Source organism: Bubalus bubalis, chromosome 15 (assembly GCF_019923935.1).
Source record: "Bubalus bubalis isolate 160015118507 breed Murrah chromosome 15, NDDB_SH_1, whole genome shotgun sequence".
Taxonomy (NCBI): domain Eukaryota; kingdom Metazoa; phylum Chordata; class Mammalia; order Artiodactyla; family Bovidae; genus Bubalus; species Bubalus bubalis.
Window position 1 is genome coordinate 74,940,695 of NC_059171.1, and position 13,466 is coordinate 74,954,160.

Genomic DNA, 13,466 nt, shown 5'->3' on the forward strand with positions numbered 1-13,466 from the left:
GGCAGCACTTCAAACTCTGCTTTCAAGGGAAGCGGCAAACCTTCCCTGAGGGCCACACTCCCTTGTCACCTCTCACCCTGACGAGCAGGGTGGCTGCCAGCCCACAAGTCACCTCTGTGAGAAAGGAAAAAGGGTGCCATTTCCTAAAGACATTAGCTCCCCCTGTCAGAAAGTGGTCATAACATATTGATTTTGTGAGAACAAGATACTTTACTACCACTTGCAGAAAACTGTCATAGTGAATACACGAATCCACGGCGTGAGATGATGCCCTTAGACAGGCTGCTCTTGTGCAGTGTGCAACCTGCACAGCTGTACACGGCGGCCCTAACGAGCTGGCCACAAAGGTATTACTCTCCCATGTTACAGATGAAGCAGCTGTAACCTGCCCCGGCAGATCAAGTTCAGGCCTATATGTTTTCAAAACTACTCGGTCCACGTATAAGGAACTTAAAAAAATCAGGTAGAAACACAGGTCGGGGCCAGTGGGACCCTGTGAAGGACACAAGAAGCCTTGGGCTCCACCCTATACCCAGCTTCGTGGCTACAGAGACATTTCTAACAATTAATCACAACTAAGAAGAGCTACACCAAAAAGGGAACTTAACTCTCTGTGTGAACTCTCTGTGTGTTTATTTTGTGCAATTTACAACAGCAACTCCCTTTAGGGAGCAGTAAGCTGGGAAATGAGAATGCAAGATGCAGGGCCACCAACCCACCAGAACACACATTTAATAAACATGCCTCCACACAGCTTGGCAGCAGGTCTGAAGCAGGGAACAGAGAACCACCACATACAGCAGACCAGCTTTCCTTGGCAAAAAAAAGGTTACCAGCACACAGAGTAAACCCAGGCCTTCAGGCCAGAGTGCACATCATACACGCGCCAGCAGCACCCTCTGGTGACCAGTCTGAGCACTACACCCCCCCATTCCTGGGATGAAGCCACTCCCAAGACGAGGCAGACAGACCCTCATGAAAATACAGCGAACATTCCCTGAGTCCTAACTCCACCAGATGCCATCCTTGGTCCACCACTCACTTCATTTTCACATTAACCCAGTAAGGGAGGGGCGGCTCTCCCCACTCCGAGGGGACGCCGAGGTCACCAACAGCAGTGAGCACACAGTGGGCTGAGAAGCCCAGATCTGGCCGTGAACCCGCCCCACAGCCCTGCACCCCGGCATGCGGACCCGGCCTCCTGGGCCTCCATGCCCACACCTGCTGGGCGTCTGCTGGAGCGGCAGGGCGCTCCCAGCACGCTGACCGACCCCTCCAAGGCACCGCCGCAAATGAAACAGCAAGAAGGGCACCCACCCGAGTCAGGACCTGGGTCCCCCGCACCCCGCCTCCACGGTGGCAGGGGAGTCTGCCTAAGTCTGTGAGCCTCTCGAGGCCCCAGTGAGAAGTGGCCTTCGAATGGCTTAGAACGGAACCTGCTCTCCGAGCCTCACCCAGAGACTAATTTACAGACAGATGGACAGAGCTGCCTGGACGGAACCCAGGGTGTGCCAGCAGCCCCAGCCAGCGCCCGCTGCTCCCACGCCCGGAGGAGCCCAAAAGGCACCTGCCCTCCCGCCTGCCACCTCCACCCCCAAGATGCCCGCCCCCCAGCTCTGAGACTCAGTGGGCAGAAGTTCCAATAAATGCATGCCCTCATTTGTGGTATTATTACCATGCAGCTCATGAAATGCTGATGAGCACGCCAACTTCCATAGCCCCACAAAGTTAACATTTCTATTAGATGCAAAGGAGAAAGCCCCTGGGTGTTCCTTTGTTGAAACTGGATTAACGAAATAAAATGAGAAATGCTCAGTATCAGCTATAATTAAGCCTGGGCCAAACAGTGGCATTATAATTTTATGCATACGCATTTCTTCCACGTTGAAACTTGGCATAATTTTTTTTAAGTTATTTTTAAGCACTCTTAAAGTGAGAGCCCTGGGCAATAGAGTCTACTCACATTTACCATAATCACAGCTGAAGAGCAGCCCTGGGGCCCTTTCTGTGGGAAAGCACCACAAATAATTTGATGTAAACAGGAACCGCATCCCCATCACCCAATTCTCTAAGTGGCAGCGCTGTGCCCGCCCCAGCAGATGTAGGGGAGGCTCCAAGGAGGTGGGAGCCCCCACAGGGACCCCTGACATCACCACTTCCCTTATGCAAGTCACTGAGGTGGCCCCGGAACTCCCAGGCTGACCACCACATCTCCGGGGTCATTTCCACGGGATAAACAAGATGTGCAAAGTGCTCTCCTGTTTTAGCGTTTCTGTGGGCTCCGCAATGCCCATGGCCGCCGCCACCAAGCCTCTGAGTTTCTGGTCCGGGGGTTTTGTTGTTTTAGTTTATTTGGGTTCCTTTGTGTGTGTGGTGGGAGGGGCACCGTCAGTCTTAACTTGGGAAGGTGATGGGCCGCCTGGCGCCGGCTTCAGCACTGGGCCTCAGGATGGAGGCTTCGGGCTCAGACCCCACCGTGGCTACTTCTGCGTGGCTAGAGGGGCCTCTCCCTTGACGAACCCACACGTCCGTGGCTGGAAACCCACGGAGACCACTGCAGCCGCCCTGCTGACCTCATGAGGATGGTGGGGGGCAGGGGTCAATCGCACGGAGGGAATACCGGGCAAAGGGCTGCTCCACGTGGCCCAGGTGCCCAGAACTGGGATGGGCAGGGGAGACGGGCTTGCACACAAAGCCCACCCGGTAGGTGGACGTGGCCCAGCACACACACCGTTCCCCAACGTGCAGATGGCCGGCATGGGCTCCTGCCCATGGACACTGCCTCTCGTGCAGAAACACACACACGTGCGGCACGCTCTGCGAGGGCTGCCACTTACACCACCAGGGCTCAAGAGGCCCAACGCCCCCGGCCAGGCCAGCGCCGCCCACAGAAACAGGGCCACTGGTGTGCTTTCAAGTTTTTCAAGCAGCCGCATTAAAATGAAACAAGGAAAATTAATTCTAATACTATGCTTTGTTACCCCAGTATATCCAAATAGTATTCTTTCCCTTGTAATCCATGAGATTAGAAACGGATGAGAGAGTTCAACATTCTTTTTTTATTGCGGTTGCTGTACTAAATATTCACAATCTGGTGTGTATTTTCCACTTACAAGCATGTGACAGTCTGGACTAGAACACAAATCTAGTCTCACATTCTCTCCAGGACACCGGCAGCTTTTTCGCTGCAGATTAGAGAAATGTGGTTTGCAGCGCCCACTCCCTGGCAGCCAGTGGGACGGGAGAGGGCCTCCAGCACCCCAAAATCTTTGGGGACCCACAGACTTAGGAAAATGGAGACAAGGAATTAGGAAGCTTAGACCATGTCGACCAGAACTCCTGTCCACGCTGTTAAGAAACAGGCAGTTACGGACGCGGCAGGGGAAGGAGAGGCAGGATGAACTGAGCAAGGAGCACTGACACAAAGACCCCAGCAGGAGTGGAACCGCCAGCGGGTGGGAGCTGCTGCAGGGCACAGGAGCTGGACCGGCGCTCTGGGGCGGCCTGGAGCGGCAGCATGGGCAGGTACACTTACGCCCGAGTCCTGCTGCTGCACAGCAGAAACCAGCAACATTGTAAAGCAACCAGCCTCCAGTGAAAAAAAAACAGAGGCTGAGGACGGGGACCTTTTCATTTATTATCATCTAGAAGCTGGCTGTCTGCTCTGAGCTCCTGAGGTCATAACCAAAGGAGATAAAATTACAGCCCGACAGGAACTGTGGGAAACACACAAATTCAATGGCAAATTTGAAATACCTGCTCTACTTATCATGAAAGCCTGTGATTGATCTCAGTTAAAAAGCATTTTGAACTCAACAATTAATTCCAGAAGAAAGAACTGCCCTCTAATACTCAGATGTGTCTAAAGTCTGTTCAAATTCCAGAGCAGACCTTTAAATTTAAGCAAGAGCCACAAGGAAATGAATTTTCCAAACCCCACCAGCCACCCAGCTCCAGGCCACCAGAATCATCTGGTCCCTCCTTCCTGGTAACTAACACAGGAAGTAAGCATCAGGTGTACTCTCCACATCCCTGGGTTATTCAGTTTTATACTGGGGAAAAAAGAAATTTTCAACTTAGTCACACAATTCAACATTTAATGAATGCCTAAGATGTACCACATACTATGTATGTTAAGCACATTTTCAAATGAGTAAGATACAAACTCCAGAAACATAAGTAAATAATTCTATTTTGTTCATGAAAACAATTTAAAGTGACTGTGGTTTTGTTTGTGGCCCAAATTCATAGACTCCTGCTTTAGAAGAGGTAGAGTCCAGTCTTCCCGCCAGTGCCCTACACTCCCCTTATTAGTTGAGCAGCTACCTCACTGTCTCCTGTCCCATCACTTCACGGCAAAAAGATGGGGACACAATGGAAACAGTGACAGGCTTTATTTTCTTGGGCTCCAAAATCACTGCATGTGGTGGCTGCAGCCATGAAATTAAAAGACACTTGCTCCTCAGAAGAAAAGCAATGACCAAAAAGCATATTAAAAAGCAGAGACATTACTTTGCCAACAAAGGTCCATCTAGTCAAAGCCATGGTTTTTCCAGTAGTCATGTACGGATGTAAGAGCTGGACAGTAAAGAAAGCTGAGCACCAAAGAATTGATGCTTTTGAACTGTGGTGCTGGAGAAGACTCTTGAGAGTCCCTTGGACAGCAAGATCCAACCAGTCTATCCTAAAGGAAATCAACCCTGAATATTCATTGGAAGGACTGATGCCGAAGCTGAAGCTCCAATATTGTGGCCACCTGATGGGAAGAACTGACTCATTGGAAAAGACCCTGATGCTGGGAAAGACTGAGGGCAGGAGGAGAAGGGGACGAGAGAGGATGAGATGGTTGGATGGTATCACTGACTCAATGGACATGAGTTTGAGTAAACTCCAGGAGTTGGTGAAGGATCAGGAAGCCTGGCGTGCTGCAGTCCATGGGGTCGCAAAGAGTCGGACACGACTGAGTGACTGAACAACTACAACCACTCTGTTTACGAGGCAGGGAACTTTAGAAGGTCAGGCAGCCCGTCCTTCTCCCTGATCCGGCTCTAGCTAGTGCAGCCTCGGGGTGACCCTGGCAAGACCAGTCCCTCCCTCTGCATCTGATCAGGCTACCCAGTGGCCCCTGGTTCTCCTCCCCTGTAGGCCCAGCACCCCAGTCCCTCAGTCGTGCCTGACATCCGCATTGGCAGCTGCCACCTGGGTAGACAAAGGTGTCTCCTGAGCTCCTGCAGCAGGGCCTTTCCCACACATGACCCCTAGGCGGCGACAGAGGGCAAAGGAGAACTTGGGCTGTGAGCTAGTTCTGAGCTGCCTGAAATTCTGAAGATGATCACACTAAGTGAGGTAAGTCAGACAGAAAAAGACAAATATCATATGATAGCGATGCAGTGGGGGGGGGGGGAATACACATGAACTCATTTACAAAACAGACTTAGAGACTAGAGAACCGCCTTATGGTTACTAAAGGGAAAGGTGAGGGAAAAGGGAATACATTGGGAGTTTGGGATTGACATGTACACACCACTATGTTTAAAACAGATAACCAAACAAGGACCTACTGTATAGCACAGGGAACTCTGCTCAGTATTCTGTAATAACCTAAGTGGAAAAAGAATTTAAAAGAGAATAGATATATGTACAACTAAATCACTTTGCTGTATACCTAAAACTAACACAACATTGTAAATCAACTATAGTCCAATATAAAAAAATTTTTCAATCATAAAAAAATTCTGCAAAGTGGAGAGGGCTGCTTTCTGATCACCAAACTTTAAAAAAAAAAAAAAAAAAATCCAGAACCTAGGTTTAGCTTTAACCTCAGTTTCTCAGAGAGACTTTTCTGAAACCCCCTTCAATACAAATTAGGTCTCCATTACTTTCTCTTGCCCACTCCCCCACCACCCTCCACTTCGAAGCAATTTCCCCAATTTGTAATCATGTATTTGGTGGTGTGTTTAACCTCTGTCTCCTCTAAAAGATTATAAACTCCAAAACCATCAATATCACTTAATTCAAAATCAGTTAAAAGCTTAAAGAGAAAAAAAAAAGCCTAAAGAGATCAATGAGGCTAACAAACATATTTATTTGTAAACAGAAATGCTGCATTTCCTTTGTCAGAAGGACTAGAACATTTCCAGAATGTTCACCTTAGAACCCCTGAGAAGATCGTTAACCAAGGCTCAGCTCCTGCTTCCTAGAGAAACATCCAAGATCCAGGGCTGGGGGAGAAGGGGCGGCTCAGAGTGGGCCAGCCACCAGCCAACCCAGACCCCCAAACCCGCAACTTCACTGGTCCTCTGACTCCTGCCCAGTGACGGGAAGTGTGGCCATGTGACCCTCCTAGAAATGATGGACCCTGGCCGTGTGTGCGAGCCTGACTCTTGCCCAGTGAGGGGAAGTGTGGCCGTGTGGCCCTCCTGGAAATGATGGGCCCTAGCCATGTGTGCGAGCCTGACTCCTGCCCAGTGAGGGGAAGTGTGGCCGTGTGGCCCTCCTGGAAATTATGGACCCTGGCCATGTGTACGGAGCCTGTGAAGTTTCATGTCCCCGCGCTGGTTCGGTTCATCACTGCTCTTTCCCCTAAAAACAAACACAGACGAAGACTGGCTGGTCTCGACGTTAAAGCCCGATCAGCCCAGTTCCACGGGGCTTTCCTCTGCCTCACGTCTCTAAACCTGCCCCAACCTCCATTCCCACGGCCGCCGCTGCACCACGACAGTGCCTGACACCGGGTCTCGCTCCTGCCTGCATTTCTGCCCCTCCGAAGAACGCCCTCCTGTTTATTCTTTATAAGCTCAAAAATGACTAGAAAACTACAGTAATTCAGACAGTGCGATGCGGATGGAGGATGGAGGATCAATGGAATAGACCTAAGAACTCAGAAATGGACCCACATATTTTTTCAACAAAAGGACCAAGGTTGACTAAGTGGCTGGGCTAGGGGGAGCTGCTCCCCACCCCTCAAACCCTCAATTCTTGGGGCTTAGTTCCATCATGACGTCTGGCACCATCTCCCAAAGGATCCGTCTTCCACTGCTGGGACTGCATGAGACTCTCAAGAGGAGTCGGTGAGTCACATCTGACTCTGCATTCTCGCTTCCCAGCACAAAGTTTCACACAAACATCTGGGTGAACCAGGGAAGCTGCTTAGAAGAAAGAAGGGAGGGAAGGAGAGAGGGAGGGAGGGTGGACCCTACAGGGCAAGGCAGTGGTGGTGGCCCCTGAAGAAGAGTCCTGCTGGCAGAGATGGGAAGAAAACATTCAACAGAAGAAGGAAGCCAGCCAGGGCCCTACAGGGAGTCCTGGGGCTGACTTACCAAGGCTTCCAAGTTGCCAGGACATCCAAGACGCCCATTTTCCAGAATGCTACTCCCAAAACCCCCTGCTCCTTGGCTCCAGGTGCCATAACTGATCTGGTCCCCTCAACCCCCTACACCCCAACAAGACCAGCAGCTGCCTCTGAAACTGGTGCCCACCGTTCCATCCTGCCTTGGTCCTGACCCAGCGGGGGCACAAAGGTGCCGGATTCCAGAGTTAAGCAATTTGCAGCTCCATTTGTTACATGATTTAGAAGCAGAAAAGTCTGTAACCCCATTTTTTTTTTCTATTAATATGCCAAGCATGATCTGCTTGTGAAAGTCACTCAGTCGTCTCCAACTCTTTGTGACCCAGTCCACGGAATTCTCCAGATCAGGATACTGGAGTGGGTAGCCTTTCCCTTCTCCAGGGGATCTTCCCATCCCAGGGATCGAACCCAGGTCTCGCGCACTACAGGCGGATTCTTTACCAGCTGAGCCACAATGGAAGCCCAAGAATACTGGAGTGAGTAGCCTATCCGTTCTCCAGCGGATCTTGCCAACCCAGGAATCAAACAGGGGTCTCCTGCATTGCACGTGGATTCTTTACCAACTGAGCTATCGGGGAAGCTGCTATAATCTGCTTATAAGCTGTGCTCCCAGCAGAGGCCCAGGTCGGAGCTCTGGTCAGGGAACTAGATCTCACATGCCACAACTAAGAGCCCACGTGCCACAGGGAAGGTCGAAAATCGTGCATGCCACAACTAAGACCCAACACAGTCAAACAAAGGAAAATAAATTTTTTTAAGGTGACTCCACTTAAAAAAAAAAAAGACTGTAACTTCAAACCTGTAGTAAGTTTTTAATATGACTATTTGCTTCACTCTCAGATTTTTTTTTATTAAAAAAAAAAAATCAGTCAACATCTGTCACACTTTTCCAACCACAAATGTTTTCAAGAAGCAAGCAGGTGACAAAGCATTAGGCTGCAGGGCAGACAGACTGGGTCTGGGTGAAAGGAACAGGACCACCTGCCTCCAGGGCACCAGCCCAGGGCATCTCCTGCAGACATAACTCAGGTCCCAAGAGTTACAGGACTCCCCTCAGGTCAGAAATCTGGTGAGAGCAGATCCCAGGCCCCTCCAGGCCATTCCTGCCCTTAAAGTTGACACCTGCCCTTGAGAAATTGCCAAGACAGTGAAAGTTTAACAGGATAAACAGTTGAGAACAAAAAGAAAACTTAACTCCAGGCTAAATCCCTTCTACATAATTAAATCGGCTCCTCTCGCTGGAGAGGTTTGCAGAAGCAGCCTGCATGAAACTGTCTATAAAAGGAAATGCAATTATGGGAGAGTCTTTTTAATATATCTAATTCCTGACTGCCCTTGCCTTAGGCAGACACTTAATTCTACTGAAGGATAGCTGTCTTTGACAAGTTGTTGGGTAAATTGTAAGGTAACACAGCAATCACTGTTCTACAAGGTAAATGAACTGAGAAGGGAGCAGTGTGGTAGCAGGCAGATCCAGTTCAAGGCGGTGACCATCACCACGGGCTCACCACCTAGAAGCTGCACCTTAGAGGCCAAACGCGACTCCACCTTATCACTTATTGTACTGACTCTCCTGCCATAACCCAACAACCAAGCAAAACAGGAGACTCTCTTCAGGAATTAGAGATGGCAAGTTAACAGCAATATATTCTAAAACATGATCTGTGTCACTTATAGCTGAAAATTCAAGGCAACTACAACAATGTCCAGGATTGTTTTTAGAAACTGTTAGGTAAACTCCAGAAGAGAAGTGGGCAGTGCATGCCATGTATCTATACTTGGGAGAAGGGAAGCACCAAACAAAGACAGTTCAGTAGGGAAGATCAAGTCTGACTCCACATCTGATCTGTTTCTTCTACTTTAACCCTTGTATTCTATTGTTTTTGCTACCAGTCAAGAAACCCTTGCCTACAGCCTGAAATATACAGAATGGCCCCTTCTCAAGGCTCTGACCTTTAAAGTACAACACTTTTCCATTCATACAGATAAAAACTTGCAGAACAGAGAATAATGTTTGTCTTGGAGGTTTATAGGAACATTGTAACCAGACCTAGGAGCACAGGTGCAAGAACTAAGGATTCAGACACCAAGAAGTTTGTACCAACCAACCACTCCCCCTCTCCCCTTTTATTATAAAAGAAGCCTGAATTCCAACTCAGGTACAACTGTGCTTTGGGGCACTGGTCCATCATCTTCTCCAGCTGCTGGCTTTCCAAATAAACTCACTGTTCCTTGCCCCAGTGATTCATCTCTCGATTTACTGACCCATCGTGTGGCAAGCAGTATGGGTTTTGGATTCGGTAACATCATTAGTGTCAGAAAGCATGCCAGGCATAGTTCACAGTTCCTGGGGATCTGGGTCTGCTCCATCATCACATACAGACACACACACACACACACACACACACTTTACTGTACTGGCCCTCCTTGTCGGAATCTGACACAATGGTATGAGGGCAGAACCAAGGGTCCAAGGGCTCTTTACTCATCCCTGCCTGGCATATAGAGATGCTTCAACTGAAGAATCCATGAAACGTGCCCCTGGTGTCTGGGCACCAAATACCATACATAAGCTCAAATGCCTTCTGCAACCCTCAGTATGGGAGACACTCAGTATAACTGCTTCAACATGGTTATAGACTCAGAAGTTGATGCTGGAGGGGCCATTGTTGATGGTATGCCCTATGACACTCAGTGTTAATTGCTTAGTCATGTCCAACTATTAGGGACCCCACAGACTGTAGCCCACCAGGCTCCTCCATCCATGGGATTTTCCAGGCAAGAATACTGGAGTGGGTTGCCATTCCCTTCTCCAGGGGATCTTCCCAACTCAGGGATCGAACCCGGGTCTCCCGCACTGTAGGCAGATTCTTTCCAGTCCGAGTCATCTTATGACACCAAACTTATATCAATTATTCCTTAAGTCACTGGGCTCTGCCAGGGAACCAGGCTGGAAGGGGCAGGAGGTGATCAGTGCAGCCAGACATTCACTCTTCCCTTCGATAAAGGTACCCTACAGCACCCACTGGAGGCCAGGCACTTGAGCTTCCAGGAGCCAGAAGTACAAGCGCCTTCGGGCAGGCACCCCGAAGTCTGGATTTCATCCCAAGCTGGAGGAAGTTGATTTTTAAAGCCTCAGTTCTGCCATTTCCAAACTGTATGAAGTTGACCTCTCTGAACTTTTGTTCCTCGTCAGTAAACGACATACAAATCAGAACTGTTGGTAGAAACAGAGGCAGGAAGCGCGAGGTCAGTGCCCCAGTGCAGACGCTTCTTGTTGATCACGCAGGAAGGAGCCCCAAGCTCAGCGTCAAGGGGCTCGGGCCAGGTGTTCAGAAGATCCATCCTGCTCTTGTGTCCAGGGGCAGAAAGGCTGCTTCCCCCCCCGCCCGGAAGCCAGAGACGGACGGCTGCCTGGAGGAGGTGGCATTTCAGCTTAACTTTAACGGGTGAGGACCAAGGGGCCCGCAGGGCTAGGCGGCAGGTAGAGGATAAATTAGTTTATCACAGCATGTTACAGGGTTACCGGCAGCCAGAACGCTAATAATCTCTGGCGTTTATGGTTCCCTCTTCAGGACACAAGGAAACTTTCCTTCAGCAGCTCGGTGGAACCTTGTCCCTTCAACACATCCTGCCCAAGGAACGTGAGTCTGAAGAAGCTACCCAATTCACGGAGGAGGAAACTGAGGGCAGGCAAGAAGGAGGCAGAGCCGCCAAAGAGTCGGCGGCGCGGGGATTCGAACATCCCGCCCGCCGGCACGCCTGCGCTCGGTCGCTGGCGCGCGCCCCAGCCCCACCCGTTGCCCTGGAAACGGCTCCGCGCACGCGCGCGCGCACTGCCTTCCCTCGCTCGTTCTTCCGCTAGCATCCTCGTTACTTTTTTTCTCAATAAAAACCCGAGGCGGCGGGATACTGCCAGGGACCGAACGTGCTGTCGAAGGACGCCGCTACGTCCGCTCTCCGCCCGGGGCCGTGGATCCCTCCGCCGCCCAGCGGCCAGCGCGCTCCTTCCCGACTTCGAGCTCGCAACGGCTTCCCGCGCGCCGCGCTGCGCCCCACCCCCACCCCATCCCCACCCCAACCCCCAGCCCGGCTCACCTGCCGCCCGCGTCTCCATGGCAACGCCCCCGCCGCGGAGGGAAAAAAAAGGGTCGGGCTCTTCCGGGCCCCCTCCCGCGCCGACCGAGAAGGCGGGGCGCCCCACTGATTCTTCGCTTTTTATTTTTATTTTTTAAAAAAAGAGCCGGCGCGGTTATGGCGAATCTGCGGCATCCAACATGGCGGATGGAGTCTTCGCCCTCCTCTTCCCGGGGCGCTGACGTCGGCGTCGCGGACGTCAGGCTCGGATGACCCTCCCCCCCAGCGGGGAGAGCGGCCAGGCTGGGCTGGGCCACTGCGCGTGCGCCGACTCCGTATCCCGGCTTAGCCATCCGGTTCCGTGGATTTGCCGGCTCCGCGTTTTGAGCCTCTCCCGGAAGGGGGCTCACGGGAGGCCGGGAGTGAGGATTGCAGAAGCGCGAGTCTACCCTGCTCTGTCCGGAGCCGGCGTCTGCCTGCCAGCCCCATCCTTGGACCGCACGGGGCTGGACGAAGAAGGAGAGTTTGAGCTTTCTTGTCCCAGTTCTCAGCGACTTGACTTTTCTTGGCTTTCATTTATTTACTAATTTGTCAGTCGGGGCGGTCACAGCCGGCCTCGCTCACTCTCTCTTTCCAAGGTTGCACTGTTTGCAGATGCTTTCCGCTAGGAATCAGTTCAGTTCACTTCAGTCGCTCAGTCGTGTCCGACTCTGCACTGCAGCGCGTCAGGCCTCCTGTCCATCACCAACTCCCGGAGTTTACGCAAACTCCTGTCCATCGAGTCGGTGATGCCATCCAAACCATCTCATCCTCTGTTGTCCCCTTCTCCTCCTGCCTTCAGTCGTTCCCAGCATTCTTTCCAGTGAGTCAGTTCTTCGCATCAGGTAGCCAAAGGATTGGAGCTTCAGCTTAGATTTAGTCTTATAGACAGAATTCAGCAGCTGGAACCCCCTCGACCGAGCGCCTGCCTCTCCGCGCTCCAGACTATCTTGCAGAAAGTGTCGGCTGGCTGTGAGCCCGCCACCCCATCACTTACCCCTCTCCGTGAATCTGGCTCGCAGCCTTCTTTCTGCAAGCCGCAGCATCTGCTTGAGTTGTAATGACCTCCTTTTCCTTTTCGGTCTACCACTTTCTTCAGATATCTGCTCAAATGACATACTGTAGCGGGCCCTGCCGGGCCACCCCATCCAAAGGAACCTTCCTAAGTCACTCTGTTTTCTCCATAGGATTTATTACTGTCTGACATTAATTTATCCTGATTTCGTCCTGGTCACCCCTTTGGCCACCAAAACTAGGAACAGCCTGACAGTGATTTATTAAATTAATGAGTTCCTGTTGCTTTTATTTTAAAGGTTTGCTTCTGTTTATAGCAAATAATGTAATTTATGGTAGTAATCGTGTAAAGTTTTCTTTTTAAATCCAACTTGTTTACATTTTCTAAAATTAGTCGACTTAAAATGGTTTTATGTGGTAACAGAGATAAGGTAAAATAAATGTGAAAGTGAACTTGAAGTGAGAAATTTGGGAAATACTGATTTGTTTTTTGGTTCTCCTGAAATGCTAATCTCTGCCTGTTGTAAGCCTTTTCCTGAAATAACCTCCCCTCTTTTGCGGCTCAGTTTAAGGAATTCTCTTTCAGCTCATGACTGTTCCCACACTCCTGCTCACACTTCGGGCCTGCACCATCCCAAGCCCACTGCATTTATCTGTTTGCACAGCCCCCTCCCAACACATCTAGACTATGAACTTCTTGGGCACAGAGGCCACACAGATTTTTTATCTTTGTTTCCAGCTCCTACTGCAGTGTTACTCAGTGAACACATTTGTTCTCATTGGCACTTGTTTTACAGTTAGTAAAACTCAAACAACTCTGGGAGATGGTGAGGGACAGTTCCCTGGCGTGCCACAGTCCATGGGGTTGCAAAGAATTGGCCGCGACATGGCGACTGAACAGCAGCACAGAGCATTGAGCTGGAGGACGATGCTTGGATTTATCGGGAACCTTGTCTTGCTCCTTAACCCTGTTCTTGGGAAATAGAGA

General features: G+C 50.6%; 1 protein-coding gene across 2 annotated transcripts in view; it reads right to left on the reverse strand.

Annotated features, from left to right (window-relative positions):
* Positions 1–11,774, reverse strand: part of ZFAT (zinc finger and AT-hook domain containing) — a 158,532-nt gene extending 146,758 nt beyond the window's left edge. For both annotated transcript variants that reach the window (XM_044928863.2, XM_025265571.3), the window contains exon 1: positions 11,447–11,774. In XM_044928863.2, coding sequence (XP_044784798.2) covers positions 11,447–11,465 — 19 coding nt within the window. In that variant the 5' untranslated portion in view covers positions 11,466–11,774. The remainder of the gene's footprint in view (positions 1–11,446) is intronic.
* Positions 11,775–13,466: the final 1,692 nt, after the last annotated feature.